This window comes from Acanthopagrus latus, chromosome 17 (assembly GCF_904848185.1).
Source record: "Acanthopagrus latus isolate v.2019 chromosome 17, fAcaLat1.1, whole genome shotgun sequence".
Taxonomy (NCBI): domain Eukaryota; kingdom Metazoa; phylum Chordata; class Actinopteri; order Spariformes; family Sparidae; genus Acanthopagrus; species Acanthopagrus latus.
Genome location: NC_051055.1, coordinates 21,235,732 through 21,260,303, shown reverse-complemented (window position 1 = coordinate 21,260,303; position 24,572 = coordinate 21,235,732). Strand labels below are relative to the sequence as shown.

The 24,572-nt window shown below is 42.1% G+C and overlaps 1 protein-coding gene and 1 long non-coding RNA gene across 8 annotated transcripts in view; one reads left to right on the top strand and one right to left on the bottom strand.

Annotated features, from left to right (window-relative positions):
* The window catches only part of cicb (capicua transcriptional repressor b), a 44,833-nt gene that overhangs the window by 19,438 nt on the left and 823 nt on the right, over positions 1-24,572 (bottom strand). For 2 of the 7 annotated variants that reach the window (XM_037074828.1, XM_037074829.1), the window contains exon 1: positions 5,787-9,630. In XM_037074828.1, coding sequence (XP_036930723.1) covers positions 5,787-9,630 — 3,844 coding nt within the window. Of the gene's footprint in view, positions 1-5,786; positions 9,766-16,371; positions 16,526-17,761; positions 17,874-18,089; positions 18,195-18,398; positions 18,462-18,901; positions 18,955-19,736; positions 22,212-24,572 lie in introns of those variants that run through there. The other 5 variants (XM_037074827.1, XM_037074825.1, XM_037074830.1 and 2 more) reach the window with 5 other exon arrangements.
* LOC119006408 lies at positions 16,727-17,886 on the top strand. The gene is made up of 3 exons (XR_005070773.1): positions 16,727-17,393; positions 17,519-17,652; positions 17,746-17,886. It is a non-coding gene; the product is annotated as an uncharacterized LOC119006408 (long non-coding RNA).

Here is a 24,572-nt window from a genome sequence, read left to right as displayed (position 1 = left end):
GTTGCACAAAGTGTGTGTGCATGTGTGTGAGTGTAAGCAACACAGACAGACAGAGATAGAGAATATGCGCACTTACCAAACATGCAAAGGCACTATTGTAATTTTACTTCAAGCATTTATAACTGTGTGACATGATATAAGTTTAACACTGTCGTGATTTCTAAACATTCATTTAAGCCACTAGAAGTACAATAAAAGATTTTCTGTTCAAAGGCCAATCACATTTATAACAATTATGCTAACAGATGTAATCATGCAGCACAGTATGTGAGATGCCGAGGAGTTACAGTATGTCGTCATACAGAGAATGGTGGCGTCTCTGTTGAATCCGGGATTTCGATGCGACAGAAAGAACACACAACACTCATTTAAGACCTTTAAAGCAACAAAGTCATAAAAAGGACACCCTGCACACTTTCCTCAGATAGACTGATGAAGGCTGCCGCTCAAGAATGCCACATTCTCACCTCCAGTTAATTTTAAAAATTGTCGAAACATTTTTTAAATACATGCTTATGATAAGATTTGTAATTTCAAAAGGACAACAAACAGTAGTAGGTGATGAAATGGCTGTTGTAAGTGTGAGTGTGTAAAGGAATATTAGACCGGGAACACTTCAGTCAGTGCTTAAATAATTTAGAGGAAACCCTCCGATTATCCAGGATCGTTTCAGTTTTCAGTTCAATGTCGAGTAAAACACACAAGGCAGAATAAGAAGGATCTTATCATAATGTGTTGGTGTGTAAACACATGTGAGCACATTGAAGTTTCTCCTCTCTAAGTGGAAAGTGACACAAGCAAAGGGACACACATGCATACACACACACACACACACGCACACGTGCACACATACACACACACACACGGGGGCTGCTATTTCTATTTGTGAATATTCTGTGTTATGTACAGGCTACATCAGTGTGATGTTTGCTTTGTTGCCATGGCAACAGACGTTTGGCGCTCACACATCATATCCGGTACTCAGTGATTGACGCTCGGTTACTCGGCCTCACACACACACGCTGCATGCAATACACACGTGACACCATAAAAAAACGGTCTCATCCTTCACCTTGTGCCTGATCATCTAACAGTTTTATTTGGCAGGAAGTTGCGGAGACACTTAAAAAGATGTTTTTAAATAATCACTCATTAGTGCATCTTTAGGAGGGAACACACAGAGAACATACGCAGCTTTGTGTTAAAAGTGTGTGACAGTGTTAGTGGAGGAGCTTAACCGGAGGATTGTTGACTTATTTCAGAGTGAATTATCAAAAACACAATATCATAAATGTGTACATAACACAGACAAAAGAGGAAGAACTCACAGACTACTGATTTTTGAATTGTACAAGATCTAATTTAACCTGCTCCCTTCGTCTTACATATCACTGTCTCTTACACATTAAATCTCCATTTTATTACATGATCTATAAGGTGTTAGAAGTATATTTGTTTTCCTGAAATAGCAACCTAAATTGTCTTTTATCAACTGCCACATTTTTCACACTAATTTTTCACTCCTGATAAAATCTAAGCTCCCACCTGACTAGAAGAAGATAGATAATGTTCAGTATTACATTTAATTTGTTCATGTAATTGTTTGGATGTAGTTTTAATGTAAAGGCATGATGTATCCTTGCAGGTTTAATGTGTCATCAAGAGAATTTTAAATAACCTGAGTTTCAGTGTACATATTATTGTGTTTTCATCTTCACTTGAACACACTTATTACCTACATGAAATGTGTGTACTTTTTGGCATTAATATGACTGTATTTATATTGATTCTGATCCTAAATGTGTACTCTGAATCATGTTTATAACCATTACACAAAGACAAACATATTTAAGATGCAAATATACCTTAAGATAAAGAAGTGTCAATATTATTTCTCAAGGGGGTTTACAGCTCCGGTATCATTTTTAAAAACTGACACCAGAGACAAAATATGATCAGCCAAGTTGATATCTTAAAATAATATTCAGGATATCAAGACATATTCAGACACAAATAATATTCAAGATCATTTGAACACCCGATTAACCTCTTCGACTTGAAAAAAATAACTGTTTACCATTTTTTTTAATTTTTCACAAGCTGATAAGAAAACACTAACACCTACACAAACTTGCAAATCACCAACATACCACACGTGTGATGGCACACATACGCGCATGGTGTTTCCTACTTTCCCTCGTATTTCACACTCTCCTACGACCATATGCAAAAGCTCGCGCTCCATTTCGAACTCTACAGAAAGCAACCACATGTGCTTCTCACTCACAGCTCTTCAAAATAAATGCACAAACGCATGGACAAGCGTGCATGCACTCACACAAAGAGATGCTATTCATTCATTCATTCACCGTCCTCTCAGCTGCAAAAAAAAAAAAAAGGATGTGAGGAGAGACCGTACACTCAAAATGACAGCGTTCTCTTTCCTGTCCACTTCTCTGTCACACTCTCAAAGTCCGCACAGCGACATGTACTTACACACAAGGGCAAAAGGCCCTAGTGAAGTGAATTTAACTAAGTTATACTATATGTGTGTATGTAAAAGAATCAGGAAGTAGGTTTTTATTTTTCAGTTGATGGTGAGCAATGCTCTTTATACACACACACACACACACACACACACACACACTATATATATATATATATATATATATATATATATATATATATATATATACTATAGCATATCCCCACACAGGAGCTTGAGAAACAAATTCTTCACACACCCACACAATCCACTGAAACTTGCAACATATATCCTACATGCACACACACATTTAGAATTAACCCACCTCAGTGTTACAGGCCAAGAATGCTGCCCACACCTTTTTTCACTATATCCTGACATGAGTCACTAATAAACAAACAAACACAAGAACACACACACACGGCAAGAGTCAGCGGAAATAGTTTGTAGTGAGTAAGAAGATGATCGTCACTCGGGTGAGGAAGTCACACACACACTCGCACATACACTTAAAATAAATATGTTGGACAGACTTTTTCAAGAAATAAATGACTGCAAGATTTGTACGAAACTTGTTGTTAAATCCTCTTTTTCACCTTCTATATCTTCGTTCATCAGTGCCGTCTCTGAGTCCCTCCTCAGTCTCTTTCTGATATAATTCTGATCCCCCCCCCCCCCCCTTTTTTAACTCTTTCTCAAACCGAAAATCAAAAACAAGCTGGTGGAAACAGTCCATAACTGGCCTACATAAATGTAGCCCACATGTTCCATACTCACTTTTGCTTTCTTATTTAAATGTTAATTTCTTGTGTTGCAGTGATTCAAAAGGGACTCAGTTTTATTATTTTCTTTTTTTCAGATTCCTTCTTTGTCTTATCAAACTTTCCCATTCCTCTCTATTATCATTCTGTCACATCGTGTTTTTTCTATAGGGTGTAGGTATGATTGCTACCACTCAGACAGTTTTTTGTCTATAATGACTTGGAATATAAGAGGGACTCTAAAATATCAACGACGCTAATCCCGAATAACGCACAGTCTAATCCCTATAGAAAATACAAAAACACCAAAGCAGCATGCCCATGCATACATTTTCTCTTTTGCACTTTCTCTGCCTCACAATCACACACTTGAACACACACACACGCACACATATAAACAGAAATAATTTTGCATTCAGGCAGCCATTTGCATTTGAAATCAAAACATACAACAATTTCATTACTGCTTTGGTAATTTTGTTCTCATACAAAGAGTGTTTGGCTCTTAAATACGATACATGATCATTTCCAATGGTCATCAGATGAACTAAGCTCCCTTACTCCAAGTTGCTAAAACAGACGGCACAGATTATTCCTCCTGACTAGTAAAACTCTGTGAAAATGGTGACTGTAGTTCCAAGTTTTTGTCATCAGCAGTGATTCCCACAAGCCTACTCCTGGCCTGCTAAATCACAGACGCCTGTTCAAGGGCTTACATGGGTCACGTGACCAGCCTTAGCATTTAGTTTAGTGTTACCAGCAGTCATGAGGATGGTGGACAGGCGACCAGAGGAAGCCATATGGGACAACAGCATGTTGGCTAACAGAAGCGTCTTTCACTGGGCATCAACACACACACAGGTCATGGCATGTTAATGTCAACCTAACTCTCTATTACACTGTGGTCGTTACCCATTCTCATACAGGTTATTAAGTCAAATAAAATAAAAATATACAGCAGGTCTTGTTAAAGACACTGAGATTGTTAAATGAGTAATTGTTTCACTGAATTTGATTTATTTGATGAATGATTTCAACATAGTATATCAATGGCTAACTGGCATTAATAATCAGAATAATATATCAAGAGAGTAACAAATGGTGATTTGCGGCCCTTTCTATTTACTATCTTATTTAAGAGGAATATTTTAACATTAAGTCCCTAATACATCTCCCTATCTTTCAATCAGTGTGTACGTGGGTGCGTGTGTGTGTGTGTGTGTGTGTGTGTGTGTGTGTGTGTGTGTAAAAAATAAAACAACAAAAATAAACCCTGCATTTAAACATTATTTGCTTTGTCTTCTCATTATTATAATAGTTACGCCACTTGCAGTAGCTTCAGCTGAATTAATAAACAACATTTCTCCTCTGGTAATTTTCTCAAGTCGTAGCTTCACTACCACTGCATTTCTCTGTGGAGTTTCTCGGTAAAAGTAACACTGCCTTCATTCTGCTGGTCGGTGTGTTAACCTGCTAGTTCAAGGACAGTAAACAGAGCGTTTTCAGCCCATTCTGAGTTGACACTGTGTGTGTCAGTAGTTGACGCTACAGAGCCACGCAGGTAACACAAAAGATGGAATTTTAAAAGGTATGACAGTTCAGTATGTGAATATGATCTGTAGATAACATGTCATTAAATTATTAAGGCAAACTAAAATATATTAAAAACTTAAGAATTTATGCACACTACTGGGGACGTTGCAGCAAATCTTGTCCTTGGCTTGTTAGGTTAGAAAAATATAGGAGAATATTTCATTCACTTTTCATTTGTATGTACAGAGCTGCAATTTGGAATGCTGTTTAGACATCAGCGTGTATAATTTTATATAATCTATTTGTATCAGACATTCTGTCAATAAAATCTATATAATCTGTCATTTTGTTGTCTTGTTCTGTACACATGATATCTATTTCATGTCTGTCTGTCCTGGGAGAGGGATTCCTCCTCTGTGGCTCTTAGATTTCTTCCTTTATCTTTGCAATGTTTTATAAAATTGCGGGATGATTTTCCTTACTTTAATAGAGCATCTTAAGAGAGGACATTGTTCACTGTGCAGATTGTAAAGCCCATTGAGGTAATGTTATTTTGATTTTTGACTACATAAATAAAACTGATTTGATTTGACTGAAAGTTATAATAATATACTTGAGTTATAATTCAAGTATTTAAAATAACAGCCTAAAGAATACCATAAGTGTAAACTCTGTTTCCTGAGAATTTTGCGTAAATATTATTTTCTTTGAAATAGCGAGACCATAAATGTTTCCTTTTTAACACATCCCAGTTCAATGTTCAATTTCAATCTAATTTTCTCATTGACACAATAATTTTCTTTCAGCATCTTTCTTTTCATACACATATTAAGAAAAGTTATGATTGTATTTATGTGACTTTTTCTAAAGGTGCCAGAATATGCCGTTTAATTCAAGTGCAACTGAATTCACAAATTGCAGGTAATTTCTTCATAGTTTCTCCTCATTCCATTGAAGTCACTGACCTCACATACTAAATACACTCACACTTATGGGGTAATTCTCACCTGTGCCAGGACGTCCCATGATGATGTCTTTCCGTGGGACGGGGTGAAGGCTTTCAGCTGGGAGGATCAGCGGCAGCAAGGCGGTGGGAGAAGGGTGACAAGGAACCGGCTGCTGGACCTCGCCCCCAAACCCTGTCCCCCTGCTGTCCTCTCGTTCCACAGAGCTGTCCAAGCAACTTGGAACGGGAGCTGTGACTGTTGTGCTGACTGTAACTGACAGGGCCTGCAGGGGGGCGGTGGGCGTCTCAGTGGTGGGCAAGGAAGAGGGTGTTGGGGACACAAGCACCAGAGTTTGGGCCGGGCTCCGCAAGAGGACGGTGCCATTGGGAACTGTGGCTGCAGCAGCGTTAATGGGGACGGGAACCTGGAGGCCAGAAATTGGCTGAGAGGTAAGGGGTGTTAGGCTGATGTCTTTAGATGAGGTGTTTTCTGTCCCTCCCTCGTTTCCACCTCCTCCTTCTCCTCCTCCTCTTCCCAGGGGACACTCTGTAAATTTTGCCAGTGGGACTTCGGGATTCCTCACGATGACAGGGGAGTCCCGTAACGTCTGTTGGGATACAGGGACTACACGACGAGGCCCTCCATCTGGAGTGAGAGGAGAAGGAGGAGTTGGAGACACCAGCAGAGGAGGAGGGGAGACAGCAGTGGAGGACGGTGGCCTACTAGAGGAGGAGGGGGTGGTCACTCCTCTGGGTCGGGAGAAGGTGGGCGTGTGTGTGCGGGAATGTGAAGCTGATGTTTGGGGTGACAGCACCCTGAAAGAGTTGTTGAGTTCCCCCTGCTCCAGCTCTGTCTTGGGTGTGTAATCGTGGTGATGGGAGGGAAGGGGTGGTGGTGGAGGAGCATCGGGCTTTCTTTTGCTGGGGCTCATGGGGACTGTAAACATTAGGTTGCTGTGGAAGGAGGGCTGGATGCCTGAAGTGTGTCTCTCCCTTTCTCCTCCTCCTCCAGCTGGGGTAGTTGACTTACCCCCCCCTGCACCTCCTCCCCCTGTTCCGCTGGGTTGCCGGTGCCGCCGGTGTTGCAGGACCGGGGAGGCAGTAATCGGGGAAAAGTTGGCCGGCCTGAAGCCAAACAGCGGAGAAGGTGAGGGAGAGGGGGCAGGGGAGAAAGGTGACTGGTTCGAGATGGGAGAAAAGGAGGGGGTGCCAGAGCGGGAGCTCCCTAATGACACAAGCATGGTGGCAGCCTCACACTCATCAAAGTCAAAGCGTGACGACAGGTCAGGGGGGAGGAGGGAGGGGAGGACCAAACGGGGTCGAGAATCTCCTCTGCTACTAGTCTCACTGCTCTCTCTTGATGTGTCGTCCCACTCAAACTCACTGCTCGCTCTCCCCCGCAGGTCAGATGGGGTGACTGTCCCTGAGCTACTGCCTCCTCCTCCCCTCTCTCCCCCTGCTGCCTCCATCTCTTTGGTCCTCATGGACAAGTGTCTGGAGCAGTATCCTCGACGCTGTGACTCCTTCATACAGCCTTCCCTGGAGCACAGCCTCCTCCACTGCTTACCATTAAACTTCTTACGGATACCATTAGGGGTGCACACCACATCACCCTTCTTGTATTTCTGCTGAGCCAACGAGAGGGGAGTCCTGGAGCGAGAGGAGGTAGAAGAGGACCCCCCACCAGAAGTGGGAGTAAGGTTCTGAGTGGGAGTGGTCTTTGATGGAGGTAGGTTTGAAGTGGTGTTGTTTAGTTCGGACGCCAGTGAGGCAGGGGAAGGGGGTGGCTGAGGACTGGCTAGGGTGGAGAGGTGTGGAGGTCCCAGCCCCCGCACCACAGAGAGGTGGGGGGAGGAGGGAGGGTAGCTGCTGGACTTGGAGATGATGTTTCTGTGCTGAGAGGTCACAGCCTGTGGCTTGGGACCAACAGTGAGGCCCATGTTAAAACGAGATACCTCAACGTCCTCCTCTGGTGTGTTTGGCTGTTTCTGTCTCTCTCTGTCAGAGTAGTTATCTCCACAGCCGTGAACTGTGCTGCCAGCTATACTAGAATGGGGTGGTGCATGTACGTTTCCAAAGGGATGCCCTCCTGCGACCCCTTCATGCGCAAAACCGTGTCCCAACCTTGCCCCGCCTCCCAGTACCCCCATTCCAATACTCAACTGGCACACCTCCCTCTCTACTTCCATCTCCTCCCTCCGCTCTCTCTCTTCTCTCTCCCTCTCCCGCTCTCTCTCCTTGGCCCTTCCACCATCTAAATGTGGAACCTCCCAAGGAGGGGTGAGCAGTCTCAGACTTTGTCGGGATACCCACACGGCTTGAGCATTAGCTTTCCTTTTCTCTTTGTCTTCCCCCACCCGGCCATCGTTCAGAGTCTCTTCACTCAGGAGCACCTGGTAAGGAAATGAGACACCGGGGTGTGGGTCCACCTGAGCAATAATCCCCTCTCTGTAGAGCAGCGGATGGCCCTCCTCTCCTGCAAAGGGCACACACACTCGGGTCCTGACGGCCACAGGTGCCATGCCAGGTGGGGGGGCATCCAAAATTAACTCAACAGTTCTCTCAGCTCCTGATGATGATGCCATCATGGTCCCACCATGGAAAGGGTATTTAATGAGGGTTTCCTCTCCTTGGAGCTGGACTTCAACAGCACCTCCATTCACCCTACGCACCACCCCTGGTCGGAAAACAGGTGATAAAGTGCATGAGTCAGTCTCCTTAACCCCACTCTCCATGGTCCTCTTTATCTGGCGGGCTAGAACCCTCTGGTTTTTCATGCCCTTGGCCAGAGCTTCAGCTAGACCCTCTGAAAGACTGTCCTCTTTATGGTGCGAGTTATGGAGTGGAGCTGGGTTGAGGGAGTTCTTTTGATGAAGGCTTGGTCCTGTTGCCTCCAATACGTCCAGGTCAGCTGAATGCTCACTGGCTGTATCAGTGGAAGAGGAGCGCACTGAGTTTGGGGCCCCCTCAGACTCATTTTCCATAGTTTGGGCATCTTTTTCCTGGGAATCTGCTGTCCTGAGGGGCCTATCCTCTGTGGAAACAAAATGGTTTGCTTCTGTAGTTTTATTATACACATTTAGCACTGATGGCTGATTACCTGAGAAATTATTACTTCTACTATTACTGCTATTGATAAAAGTACTATGGCTCCCAGCACTACTGTTAATCAGATTGTTAATACCACTTGTAGTGTTACTGTTTGTACAACTATTGATGCTAACATTAATGCTTTGATCAATGCTATTACTAATATTGTTACTAGTCTTAAAATTGTTATTGGGTGCATTCACACTATCACTGATTTTGCTGTTAATACTGCAGTTACTGTTGTGGATGAGTGCAGGACTAGAGGTAGGAATGGTAGTCAGGGAACTTGCGTTGTTAGCAAAGTGCTCATATGTGTATTTTTTCTTGGGTATGCGAGCCTTAAACGTGGCTGTTTTCCTACTAGAGACTGAGCCTAAGCTGGGGCTGTGATTGGTGGTTAGAGTGGGCGTGGCTGTGGAGAGTGGCGCTTGGGCAGAGGTAGGAGATGCTACAGTGTCAGTGGAAATGGCACTATTTCCATTCGTGCCCACTATCTTTTCATTTTCTGTCTTTTCTTCTGCCTTTTTCCCATCCTTGTCGAGTGACTCCACAGGTTTCCTCAGCTTGGTAGGCTCCTCCCTCATGGGGGTATTGCTGTTTGTAACTGGCTCTTCATTGGAGTTGGAGGCTGTGGGCAGGGTCTGTTTGCGTGTAGATGGAGTGTTGGGTGAATGCTGTGTCGTTTTAACAAGTGTCTCCCTCTTGACTCTTTTAGGGTCTTTCTCTTGGAGGGGCTGAGTGCCCCCTCTCCTTCTCCCCCCTCTGCCTCTTGTTAAAGGGGGAGAACGCCCTCTGTGTTTCTTTACTGGTCTCATCTTTTCTTCCCTGTCCACAAAGTGCTGCAGATTTCGTAGCACTCCTCTTTTTTTCACTTCTAAGGCACTCCTTTATTTTGTTTTTCTCCACTTAATCTTCTCCCCTGTCGTTCTGTCCTCCGTATCACTCGCAGACTGGAAAGGAAGAGGGAAACGCAGAAGACAGGTGGTCATTATCATCTTTATAATCAAAAATTGCTGAGAATAAAAATGACGTCATACCTGGAAGTGTGCTACACTGCACTGACAATCACATTGGCTCAGTATCTGACGTATGCTCTCATTCACCATCCATGTATGTCTGATCCACTAGAGTGTGCCATGTGTGAATGTCTGTGTCTGTGATTGTCTGTAAGAGCGAGTTTGTGTACTCAAATCATAAAATCTTAATTCCCACATTAGTTATCCACCATTTTAAAGCCAGACAGCAACATTTTAAAAAATTGAGCTTCATGGAAATGAAGGACTTATTTTCACATACAAATCTGTATTCTTCTCAAGGCCCTCTCATAGTAAGCTTAATACTGAATAAATAATAAAAAGTGAAAAAATATGTATATTATATGTTATATGTATGTTTTAACAATTGATTAATTATTGATTCACTGGTTTCCGAGGTAAGCGTGACTGAGAATGCCATTAGATCCTTCTAAATGAGGGATATATCACTCATAAAAAATGGGTAGGACTGTCAGGTTTTTAGGGCTTTCATGGAATTCACAATAGTGACATCATTGTGACATCTATAGAAAAATATGCTATCAGTCATATTTACCTTTAACTTTGTGTGTGTTTGTCTCTTTTTTGAAAATATATTACACTCAAAATACAAGCGTGAGGAAGTTGGGAGAGCGTCTGTAAGCAAAACTGTACAAAAGTGTAAAAAACAATGATTACACTATTCTTTTCACAACTGTTTCATTGTATGGCAGGTTTTATGACCAGCATTACACCTACTGTAACAAACCAGGAATAGAAAGAATTATTACATGGTGTCAACATATCACTTTTAAACATCACCTTTTTCATCAGTACTGGTATACTGCAAGACTCCAAATTATGGGTTAGTTTTCTCAAAAATAAAGGGTCCACAATAAAAGGAAACAAACAGGCAAAAAGAACTAACTAAAGAAAGAAAGAAAGGAAGTGGGAAAGAAGGAAAGAAAGGAAGGTAAACATCCAAGGTCACTTGTTTCGGTTTGTCTCTTACAGTTCTCCAGGATCCAAATGCCTGCCATAACGAGGGCTACATCTCTTTAATTTTAAATGCATGCAGAGACAAAAAAGCTTTCTCACTATCTAACGCACACGCGTGCGCGCGCACACACACACACACACACACACACACACACTTGAGTCTCATACTACAGGTCCCCCGATCTCTCCACTGTACCCCCTCTGGCCACTTCAACATGCGACAAGGTAGCTTTCTCACACTGTGCATTATAAACTTGATGCTGCTTGGTCGACATGAGGGCGCAACAAAAAAAAAACAAAACATAGCCTTTATTTTGACTTCCATCAGGAAGAAAAAGGCTGGCAGTGGCCTGAGTGAGGTCACCCTACTTGAGTATGAGAGAGAGAGAGAGAGAGAGAGAGAGAGAGAGAGAGAAAGAGAGAGAGGGAGAGAGAGAGAGAGAGAGAGGTAGGAGTATGCGGCTGTTTGGCTGTTTGTTCAAATAGGCTGTTCTTGTGTAGTCACTGGGAATTTCCACAGTCATTCTAGCCTTCGCTGGGCTCTCACTCTTTTTCGATGTCTCAGTCTTTCCCAGTCGTCTTTTGTCATTGTCTCACTGACACACACACACACACACACACACACACACACACACACACACACACACTTCTACAAAAAGGACAATATAATTGGAATAATCTGCCATGGTAAGATACGCCCAAAATGAGAGAAATTAAAAGGCTGGCAAAGGATCAGGCACAGTCACTGATGCAAGATTACAGGCTAAATACAGCCACACATGCACACAAACACACGCATACTCACACACTTGTACACAGACCCGTGCATATGTGCTCCGCTCGACTAAGCTCAGCAACTCACCATATGCAAATGCCTGCATTCCTACAAATACAGACAAGAATGCCTGGACAAATTTATACGGCACACATACTCACACTTCCTGTCCTAGACATTGGAAAAGTTTGTCACACACACATAAGGTGACCTTGTTGTTAAGTGTTTGCTTGCTGTAACAAACAGTAATAACGTGAACCAGTTACACACCATTTCAATTTCCTGCAGTACAGAAAAGCGTCTCTTCCTGGTCCTGAATGAGTAATAAACATTTGCGCGTCGTTCACAGTTGTCTCTGGCCCTCCTTTTAGACCTCTGCCCTCACAAAACATACTTTTGTTTTCATTATTGAACAATTTAATTAATTCTTACTTTCATTGCTTCATTATTTTTCTCATGGATTGTCAATGCACAGTAGTCAAATATAAATACTTATCATTACAAATATCAAAAAGGATAGTAATGTTGTTTTTTTGTTCTTGAGTGTGACACCACATCTGGGGCTTACCTACTGTATTGTAACTGTGATACTTCCTGTTGAAAAACAATCTTCTATTGATATAAGGGCTTTTATTACTACCTACAAAACTGTTACAGATTGTCCGCAACTCAAGGCAAGTATTAATTCACTATATCTTAAATGTATGGAAAACATTTTACAGATGCTGATGTTTTAAATCATCTCTGATCTTTTCTAAATTATTTAAAATGAGTAACATATCAATCCACCAAACCTAATTGGCATACTTTAGATATTAGTGCTGATAGGAAACAGTACAAATTAGCAAACACTATTTCCTGTTTCGCACTATTAATAAAAATATATATACAGAGAAGAACATGAAGTGAAACTCTACAAACACTCCACTACTCACTTTTTAATTCCAGTTCATGTTTTTAAATTCCACATATGAACCATCTAGAGTAAAGAAACTTGGTTACTGCAGGAATGTACCTCCTGCCAGTAACAGGCCAAATAACCCTTCATTAAAGTAGACATTTCGGCCTGAACTGGGAGCGTTGGTCCAGTAAAGTTACTGTCGTGGACTGGAAAAGACAGGAAGGAGTCAGAGCCACTTGGCTGACTGAATAGTTGACTGAATGACTCAGGAGGATCTGATCTTAACTCAGAAAAATGTGTTTGGTCATGGTCTCATGGCCTCCCAAAATGCTCCACAATTTGGCTGATAAGCCAGTAGCAGGCATGTGTGTGTATTCACAGTCTGTATGACAAAACATTTATCTGCATAACTTGTATAATTAAACATTGACGTGTCCTTACTGTCAGTGCTGAGAATGTGGTGCAAGTTTGTAACGAGTATCTTTTTGTTACAATAAGACTTGTAAGTTTTTCTTACTGGGAAATCAAGAGTGAAAATAATTTTAAATGTTCAGCAACGTTTACTCATTTGTGAATCTGGCTTTAAGCTAAAACACGTGTGGATAAGCAATCGTCTTATCCACAGAATTCCGTATGCAATTCCAAACAAAACACCAAAGTTGTCAAAGACACCAGATATGTCAGAGGTAAATTACAGGGAAAGGCACATGAATTTATTCATGAAGTATGTATAATTTCAGTGCTGCCATATAATAAACAGCACAAGATTTTAACATTTCACATAGTCCCGATTCTTCCCTAAAAGATCAAAAGCATTACACTCACAGTGTGTGCTTGACAGGCATCCCCTAAATTGAAAATAACTGCAGACCTTTAATGCTTGTTGTTTGTTCGCTACAATCCAAGATACCAAGTGCAAGTTTAAATCACAGTCTCTTCTCTTGAGTTTTGCTTTAGTGCATATGTTATAATCAGAAATTTGGATGAAAAATAACTGACTGACTGTTGAAAAAGATTGAAGCATTAGCTGAATCCAGACGAAGCAGAGAAGAAATCAGTCATAATTTCGGCAATTCAAGACGTTTACACCTTCCAGCGTTGGAGCAGGTTAAGAGTGAGATATTTGCCACTCTGGTCTAAAGCTACCGTAAATCCTGAATAGGCGGATAATCGACGGCTTTAGTGCCCATGGCGTCGGACTGGACTCCTCCTTAAACTGCAAAAAGATCCTGTTTCACCCAACACACACACACAGGAGCACATAGAGTGACCCCCCTCAACAACATAGCAACATCAAACTTTACACACAAGCGAAATGCTGTCTCCGGAATTTACAGTGCAGTCATGCATGCGCTGTTAAAATCTCCCTTGGACCTATATATCGTCGCACACATTCATTGTGCTGTATAAACACCCGTCCACACACACACACATGCGAGCTCACACTCTGGTCGGTACACGTTTACATATATAAAAATAAATACAAACAACTGTACTGTTATGATTCTTAAATTTTGAAATTAAAAACATAAATTTCATGCAAAGAGCACCTTGCTGGTGATTTTTTTGTCTGGTTTGTTGAAGGTGCATGTATGCGCCAAACACACACACACACACACACACACAGAATGATCATTAACTAGAAAATCCCATCTCAATGACAACACTCCAAGAAGAAGTTGTACAGTATTTATTACAAGAGTATATAACCCCTAATAAAACTCCACATTCTAGCCAGTTTATCAGGACGTTGACAGAGAATTTAGCCTATGCCCTACTAGTGTAACACGGGATGTGTGTGTGTGTGTGCATGAGAGACGTGGTGGCATTTGAGCTGCTTATAGTACACAAGGTATACAACTATAAACAGCTGTCTTCAGGTTGTGCCTACCTTGTTCAACGCTGCGTTTGCACTATATGTCAGTGTGAGTGTATACGTAGTTACCAGGCAGGCACACTGCAGCTCATCCCTCTCCTAAAAGCATTTTATGGGTGTCTGTATGGGCGCAGGGCTGCAGTGATGGGGACAGGGATGGAGAGAAGAGACCGTGCGATGGTACAACGGAGGAGGACAGTGGGAATGGAATGATCATGAAGCCCACCATGGCCCTCATACACTTGAGCATGGCAGGGCGGCTTTGCCCTTAACTGGGTCACCGGGGAACACACTCATACATGAAACAGCAAAAAAAGGAACATGCTCTCTGTTACACACATACACACTTTGTTTGACATGCACATGAGTGAGTGGGATGTGATCGTACAGGCATCATGAAACAAGTGTAAGAAAACATTTCATTAGGGTATTTTAGGTGTAGCAAGCGGGCGAGCTGTGTTGCGCGTATGTGTGTGCATGCAAGTGTGTGACTGCACTTGTTATGGAGAACATCCATTGTGACGTATTATGAATACTGGCAGCTGTTTAGTGGGTGGCATATCTGACTGTAGATATTATATCAATAAAAAAGAAACATTGAGGCCTGGCATTTGTGCATTCTGGCCCATATCGATCAGGAGGCAGTAACATAGATCAGAGGTGACTGTTCCTGTTTGGGACCAAATGGCAGAACTGCCAATGCCACATCAATGGCCAACTGCTCTACAAGCTATGCAAAGATGCCTACACCATCAGGGATTTGTCTCCTGCGTAAACAAGAGCAATGAGGTAGATACGAGGAACGCGTGCCTTTGTGTGAGGAGAACTGAAGTCCATATGTCAAAAACAAGTATTAAATTCATGTGAGTGAAAATACGGAGAAATAAAAAACAAATTTGACAAGACTGTTAAAAAAAACTGCCCAGTCAGAGATGTCAGCGGTGGTTTCTGCGCTGATTGCAGTGCAGAAAAGTGGAGTGTCGGCGAGGGAAAAGCCGAGAAAACACCGAATGCTTCCCCGGCTTCTTTGCGCTGATCTCTGCGAGTACTACGAGAGGCGCTACACAATGTCAAAGGAATATTATGACTCGAGGCAGTCAGCCGGTCTGCTCTGCTGCACGGTGCCCGGTAACAAACACACACACAACCGGTTTCAAGTGACGTCTCATTATCAAGAAGGGCCTAATTCTTCCTCGTAACAACGATGTTTGGGCATGCAAATATCCACTACAACGCCTGGTGTACACACGCAACCACTCAAGAGAAGCCTCCTTCGTGGAGCCAGCGAGGTGACACTCTGTCCGTATGATTTTTAAAAACTTGTAAAAAAGCAGGAACCTTCCCGTGTTGGTGTTTCGCTCTAGTAAGCAGCTCAGTAACGTTAGTAGTAGTGGTGGATGTAGTAGTCGTAGTACGCAACGGTAGCGGACTACTAGTACCCACATAATGACATCGCCAGTCAGACCACAAGGGAACGGGATGTTATACGCACTCTTTTTATTTTCCATTTTTCTCCCGGGTCCATTTTTATAAAAGCCAAACGAAGCCTGCGTTGCTATTAGTAAACATTTGCGCTGCAATGCTGCAAATAGGTCGATTGTTTTTTTTTTCGTTTTTTTTTTTTCGTTTTTTTTTTTTTTTTTTACTACGCTAGCGCTGCTCCACGCCGAACTCATCAACTAAGGTCAAGGAAAAGTACTCAACAGTATTTTATGATCGCCCGAGGAAAGCTAAAATGTTCCCCGGTCGTCCGTGGGACTGCGGTAAAACATTTGAGAAAGTTTTTAGGCTGTTACACCCCCCACCCCTCCCCTTTCTCTCGGCTCTTCCTCGGCTCGCAAGCGGTGTCACTCCATTTCTCCGGACGGTGTCGGATGAAACGATCGACCGTTGCCAGTTGATTCCCGTCTCGTGCAAACCCGTTGCTCCTGAAAACGGAAAATTCACGTCGCATGAGCTTCGCTACCTTTCGCTAACTTAGTTTCAACTCACCCAAACAGAGCTTTTCCTCTCGCCACAGAAAGATTTATGGTCTTATTTTGCCGATGAGGAGGCTCGCACAACTCTCGGTAACATCCCTCGGCTGTCGGCTCTGGCGACTGTGCGGTCCGGACTCACACTTTACTTTTCCTCCGCAAAACATGTCTTTCCCCCACAGAAACTCAAACAGGGATATAAAAAACTATCGGTCTTCTTTTCCACTACAGTCACAAAATGGTGAATGAACCACTAACAGCTGGGGGAGCGGACCAATCGGTGAACGCTGACAGGTACAGTAGCCAATCAGTGGCAGAGCCACAGAACAGGGGGCGTGGCGCGCTGTCAAAGTCCAGTTGACAGACGGTGATGTCCAGCCAATGGCGGCGGTGATGCTGAGCCAGACCGGTGTCCTGTCCCAAACTTTACAGTATCCAATAAGAGCGTTGGGAACCATAGGAACAGCATGAGGGAGGGTCGAGAGGAGGGAGCAAAAAACTGAGAGCCAATAAAAAGGCACAAATGCCCCCTCCCCTTCTGAAAAGGAGTATGTTTACCATAATTGACAGCACAAGTGCCATCCCTGAGCAGACGGTGATAATGCATCAACCCTTCTGCTTGTCGAGATAGAAGCTGGTGCAGCAGGATTAAAGCGCCACAATGCGGCTGTTTCTGCTCTGTGGCTCAGTATACAAACTGCTGCAAAGTGCATTTAATTGTTACTTTGTGTTATTATCCAAACAAACAGGAGCGAGGCATTGACACAGTACAAAAATTAGCGAGTGCATGCTTAAAAAGTTTGCTCCAGAGATGGTCAACTTGTATGTGGCGCAGCCGACGCATCGGTGCCCCTTGCAAACAGCTCTCCCTCTCCCTTTTCTCTCAGCAACAGACGCTCACTTTCACCGCGAACAGCCAATCATGGCGCAGAATCCCGCTGGCTCTGACGTCGGTAATCTCTCCGCCACACCCACTCCACTGAAAATCAACGGGACCGGTCTCGACTGACGTCACTTCACCGGCAGGCGATTGGGCAGGTGTGCTACGTCTCAGGGCCAATGGATGCGCGCGGCGGTGATGTCACCAAGAGTGTTGCCACCAGCTGGACCGAGGGGGCGTGGTCTGGCGTAAACTCGGCTAACCCCGTGTTTGTAACTTGCAGGCAGTGGTGGAGAGACGAGCCGGTGTGCTGAGCACTGACTGAAAGATGTGCATGTTTGAGATGAGGGCACGTGCGCCAAACGGCCATCCTTGCACGTGTGATCACCTTGATGTATGGCATCTGTACTATGATATGTAAGCTCTGCATAGAAGTCGAAAAATCTCACTACATCGTAAAAGATATAGTGCTATAATAGTAAACATTACATAATCTCCTACTCTGTGTAGTAAAGACCAGACTCACGCTGAGACAGACAGCCATGCTGCAGCTCACAGGAACAGCGCCCCCTGTCAGTGTGATCTGACGCATGCATGTTGAATCCACTCAAGCTCGCTGATGGGAGAGAAGAGTAGACCTAAAAACAGAAGAAAGTTCTGATTGGCTGAAAGGAAGCTGGATATTTTGTAAGCGTCTGCTTGCCAATGATGTGAGTTTGCCTGTGTGTGTGCACGTGTATGCGTGTGTGTATGTGTGTGTAGAGAGAGGGGAGAAGACAGAGACGTGACTGGTTGTTGATTAAATGTTGATGTAGAGTGACATCTAGTTGTAGTTGTTCAGAACTACAACGTACAAGTTAAATGGTGAGCTATTTGTCCACGAGAAGTTTAACGTCTTCAGAGGAAACATCATTTTCCAACATCGGCGTTCCCTGACAGGCTGGATATCTGAGGGATCACTAGATTTAAAAAAAAAACAAACAAAACAAAAACAGGGTAAACAAGGTTTTTAAAAATGAACAAGGTATTTAATGAAATACTGTATAATTCTCCTCATATCAGGCATTTAACAATTTAGATTATGAAATGAATCAAATCAATCTGAAAAGTTAACATCAGACTTAAAGTTTACGCAAAGAAAATAAATAAAATAAAATACTTACCCACATGTCATGATGGAGAGACAAGTAAAGTTTTGTCGTCCACAAAAGATTTCAGGAGCTTCACTGCAAAACAGCATTGCAACATTTCTCTAAACAACTGAAATAAACAACAGCAAAAACTAGCCTAGCCAGTGTTAGCCTAGCCAGAAGAACATGGACTGGGTTTCCAATGCAGCATATTTTAGATTTTTGACTTTGATACTGGTGATTAATAGTTCAAAACATCTAATAAAAATAAATTGACCCATATTTTGAATTATTTAGCTGAGCACACAACGTTTTTGATGATATTGGTTATTATAAAATGGTTACCACGATATGATGTACAGAATGACACATTTTACACTTGACAAATAAACTTGCCAGTGCTCTCTGGTGGACAAACTGTGCAGCAGCAGAGATGCTGTTTCGAAATTAAAGGATACGTTTACCCAAAATGAAAATTGCATGCCGATGGAAAGTCATCTATACGTGCGCCCCAAGGACTGAGGCTGTGTTCTCACCACAGCGTCCAGGTTTGATTTCAGCCTGTAGCCCTGCAGTCTTCACAGGAGATCTATTGTTTCAAAATGTAAAATAAATAAATAAATTAAAAAAAGAAGAAAAACACAAAATGGCTCCAAACTGCTCATCTGACTCTATCCAAACCTTTGAAGGCCCAGAAATCCCACATTGATTTCAAAAAAGGATAATTTACAACCTTTTTAAAGCCCAAATAGTCGTGGCTACTAAGCTCAAAGTGTTAGCATGCACTCCATTTGAAGTGGGTACACAAACCTGACCGGCACACATGTAAATGACATTTTTTCAAATCAGTGTGGGACCTCGGGGCTGCCAGAGACCTGGATTACACAGGACAATTCAGTTTTACATGAGACTCAAATCACATAGAAATCATAGTTGTGAAAATGATGTTCCATGTCTTCAACTTCTCATGAATCCCCCCAAATCCTACACACTAAGCTGGTAATGCATTTATACAGGAGTGAGTAGAAAATCTGTAATACTGTCATACAAACCTGGAGACTCTCAGAAAGTTTGAAGATATGGAAAGTAAAGTGTCTGAAAGTATCAAAGTCAAATTGTTATTCTAAGCAAGAAGGGCCTTTCTCAGTATAAAACCATAGTCAGACTCCAGGCTTCATAAAATAGAAATATCCTGAATAGTAGGCTCAGACTTTTGGACCCCACAGTATCTAGATTCTTCTTTTTATGTCCAGTAACTATTTGCTGTGTGGGTTTTCATCTCTTTTCCTCACATGCAACCCCACCAATCACCCCACCTTGTTAGCAAGTCCACCCCCCCTTTGGTTTCCCCAGCTCTGCTCTCCCCCTCACCATGGGAGACTGAACTCTGACCTCCACCCTTCACCCTCTCTCTGTGCACTCATCACTGGTCTGTCAGTCAAACACCAGAGACCCTCTTCTCCTGCTGGGCTCTGCTGTCAGTCCGGCCTCAGGTACAGACAGCAGCAGGAAAACAGAGAGAGGGAAGACGTTGGGAAACATTGTGAGTCCAAAAGAAAAGCGACGGAGCATGACATGACGGGAGCTTGACAAAGTTATGCTGATTAAATACTTTGCTCAAACCAGCAAATTATTTTAAATTAACTGGTCTGTGACTCAGCGTCATTCTTATTCTATTCCCCCGATTGTATCTGTAAACTACAGCTAACTCCACACAAAGCCAGGGCCTCAGGAATGTCTCTCACCTCCAGGTCTTTGAAAGGGGTAACACTCACAGTAGCATAACCTCTGACCTCTAACCCTTACCTTGACCTCTCACCCACCCCAGTCAGACCATGTATGCCCCATCTAACCCTGAAGAAGTGATGAAAATAGAAACACCAAAATGTTGTCAAAACAACAGCTTTGCAGTCATGGAGATGGCGCTCTGAAAGCCAACAATAAAACTCAGATTCTGAGGTTTCAGAGTGGATTTCGAGTGTACTACCCTGAAGTCATACACAGTGTTTCATCTTAAAGCCAGTCTTTAACTGTCCCTGCAGCCATGGATTCTTGTTACCTAAAGGGATGGAGTCATCAGAGATGGCCTTGGATTTTAAATATTCAGCAAGGATCCACCACTTTATGATGACTTATTTTATTAGCCACGCTAGCAGCATGGAAGCCAGTACTGGTTGGTCCACCACTGTGGTCCAGAGTTGAAAGTCCCCACAAATATTTTACAGATTGTCCAGTCATAGGAGTACCGAAGCAGCCAAACTTAAAACCAAATAAATGGATAAATATGTCGATAAAAAAATTAAGTAGTTAATATGTCTTTAGTTGCAACAAAACTAATGATAAAACGTGACATGAATTGATATTTATTGTTATTTAGTAACATTTGTATAATTAATTGGTTCGCTTTGAGGTTTGCAATTTATGGAATATTAATTAACTTACTGATTAATTCATTTAATTCCGATGTTGGTAGTTTTGGTCCTCTGTACATGGTGCCCTGAGGATTAATTCAAATGACTCTGCTGATGCCCTGACTCTTCATCTAAGTTTTGCCTTATCCAGTATCTTAAAATCCATCAGATGTATTGGCATACAACACAAATATTTTCTCAGATTAGTGTCCTACTAGTGTCCTATTAGTGCCATCACGAGGTTCAAATGAATTGTGATGTCTTATTTCTGCTTCTTTCAAGTTTTCAGTTTCAGTTTTTACCCATAAAACGCCCACAGGCTGCCTTGAGCTTAAGAAAATTCGACTTGGGCTTTGTGCAATGTTACACAATAGGCCAAGAGTCTTTTAATAGATTTGTACTTTTATTTTATGCCATTGACCTTGTGCACTCTGTACCTTGGGCTTTTAAGGATGGAGTTTGTTATTAAAGCAATGGAACAGCTTTTTGATCAAGGATCAGCAGAGGACAAGTCTGCTCCTGTAGCTTACGGAAGGAGTCGTAATGTCTAATAATGTCTGATAAATGCCGCAATCTAAGGCAGTTGGGCTCCACGGCACTGGTATACGGCTAGAAAAGCACATAGTGCTAACCACAATATCGTTAAAGCCTAACAGAGTGGCGCAGAAGGCCGGCATCCATACGTGCTCCAGTATGGAGAACAGTGGGCCCTTATGCTCACTGCATTCTTGTTCACAGTAACTTTACACCACTCAGCTGTTCTTCGAGGTCCACGTCATGTCCTGAACCTGAAGACAGGTCTCTGAGGGACAGGCGTCCTTGGACATACAGATTCCTGCCTGTGTACAAAGACAAGATGAAGAATGACCTTCAAGTCCATCATTTTACTTTTGCATTACATTTTGCATGTAAATGCTCAGTGCCATTGCCATTATCATAACCACATATGAGAAATACAAAAACATACTGTTGTACGTTACAACTACAAATTGTAAAAAAAATTCTTGAAAGTGATCACAGCCAAAATGTGTGCTCCCACCCACCCACAAATCTAGTTGAGTTTCAAACATGCATGTTTAATTGGGTTTTCATATCCTGATTGTAAAATGTATTTATTTATTTTGTTTCTTTTCGTTTTGATTTGTTAGAAAATGCAAGAATGTAGTTGAAGTAACAGCCACATTTGTGCAATAACAAAAACAAACAACATCTCCAGTCTAAGAAATAAAGCAACGTACAGAGGCATACTATGCAGTGCAGTATTCAAACAACAGGGGGAGACATTCAATGTGAAATGAGTAAGCAGAGAGCGATAAGTAAACCATTTTCGTTTTCATGCTGCATAGAAAAAGCAGACTTCGGTCTGTTTCATCAAGACTGATTTATCCTCTACATATCAGGAGGGTCAGTGACATTTCATTCCCCTAAACTGAGAAAAGGAGAAAAAGGAACAAATTTATTTTAGGGTCAGATGTGTCAATCAGAAAGATTGGCAAGAAGGAAAGATAAAAAGGAAATATAAGCACCAGAGTTTCAAACAAACCACATCAATGTGCGCACTCATTCGTCTGTGCTCTGCGTAATAAAAGCACCGTCGCTTGCTCCTGTGTGGTGCAGCTTTTCTCTGTACGGTGGAGGATGTGGTGAACTTACTAGCATGCCTCTGTGTGACACCGTACCGTAACTCTGGAGGATGCAACAGTCCTATGTGTGTGTGTGTTTGTGTGTGTGTGTGCACTCACAAAGGCCTCTTGCTGTGCAGCGGGTGCATGATGCATAGGTTGTGGTTATATGTGGAGCACTGAGCTGGCTCTCTGCAGGTTTCTGCGAAAGCAGGCGCTCAGAGGAAGCAAGGGGAGAAGGATGTGGCACAGGTGAGAGAGTACAGTGGTTCCTGTGGTCTCTCTCTTTCTCTCTCTGCTCTGCTGTGAATGGAGCACCTGGGTGACTGGTGCGTCTGCAGAGGGGCCAGAAATCTCACACACAGTGACCCCCACTGAGGTCAAAGGAGGTAAAAGCAGCAGTCACTGCAGTCTTTAACCTCACAGGAAAGACGCGTCTGAGCAGCAGTTCAACTACAGAGTAGAGCTGCAACGATGACTATTAAATTAAACAGCAACTACTTTGATAATCAATTCATCATTTTGAGTTATCTTAGAAAAGAAAAGTTGATTTTTAAGTCTCATTCCAGGCTCACCAGGTCTTGATGCGTTGGGATTGTAGGTCGGGCTAGCTGCCATCCCACAGTCAAAATTCTCTGCTTCTAGTTTCTTAAATGTGAATATTTATGACTATATACTTCACTAGTAAACTGAATAGCTTTGGGTTGTGGGCAAAACGATACATATGAGGACCTTATCTTGGGCACCTGGAAACAACTAAGAGATATTTTGTGAAAATAATCAACATCAGGGGTTGCAGCCCTACTATAGAGATTTTCTCTTCCTAACGATCATATAACTGTCACAGGCCCGAGGAGGTTAAACTTTACAAAATTTTACAGATAATAAACTAAGATTGGTCAAAAGTTCTGAAAAATCATCACTTATGTAGCAGCGGAGAAAGATTTGGCTTCTCCTCGGTTCCATTTATCATCTTGTAACCCAGGGCTGACAACTATTGCTTTTGGACTTAAGTCCGTCTTACTGCAATAGTCTCCAATGAAGACTGAAAAAGTTCTTTGTTGTTGTAATCATCCCTGCATACTTCAACCCAAACATCTTTCACAATATCCAGCTAACAGTTAATATGGGGCTTCAGCAGTTGGAGCTATTACTTTGTCATTTATTTAATATCAAATTAACTTGTTAGTTTATCTTATTGTTTCTATACTATATACATTTGTTTGCCTGCTTTTTTTTTTTTTGCTCGTATTGTGTTTTATTTTGTTTTTAGCATCTCTTTCATGTGCTCTTAGCCGTGTCACCTGCAATGAACTTTGGGTATGAATTGTGCTTTATAAATACATTTACTTTGCCACGTATTGCTTTAATTAAAGGAGTGGATACTTCTGTGAAAAAATATAATCTAGATAAGTTTACGATTCATTCTCAGAAGAGTGTTGAGACTGGAAAAGTTTCTTATAAATGTGATGTTCATAAACTGTATCATGTCAAAAATCAACATTAAAAATCAATCTAATGACAAAAGTGGGACCTCTTAGATCAACTTGAGACATTATTTATTTATTAAACACAGAGGTCAGCAGGCAAACAGTGTTTTGTTTAAAATATAATTGAAAAATATTTTTATATATTTTTTATATTTTAATGCCATTGAACTTAAATGTGAATAAGCGTTGAGCTTTCTATATATATCTATATCTATGTCTATCTATCTATCTATCTATCTATCTATCTATCTATCTATCTATCTATCTATCTATCTCTCTCTCTCTCTCTCTCTATATATATATATATATATAGATAGATAGATAGATAGATAGATAGATAGATAGATAGATAGATATAGGATGAAGCTGCATGTTATGGTGTTACTTGTTTTGGATTGCATTTTCTTTAATTTAAATGTCCCATATGACATTAAAAATCACTCAAGGGCAGCAACTCTTCGCTCCAGCAGCTCATCCTCCTCCTCTTACATACAAAATGTGCCTGCAAGTGTGCTTAAGACATCGGAGCTACTACTGACGTCACTTTAAAAGGTAAATCGGCGAGCCTCATATGAGCTTTATGTGGGTGAGTGGGCAGCAGCACCGCAGTCAAAGTGCTTTTCTTTATCACAGCTAAACGTACGACCTCAGAGGCCATGAGTGGATGTGTGTGTGCATTTCATC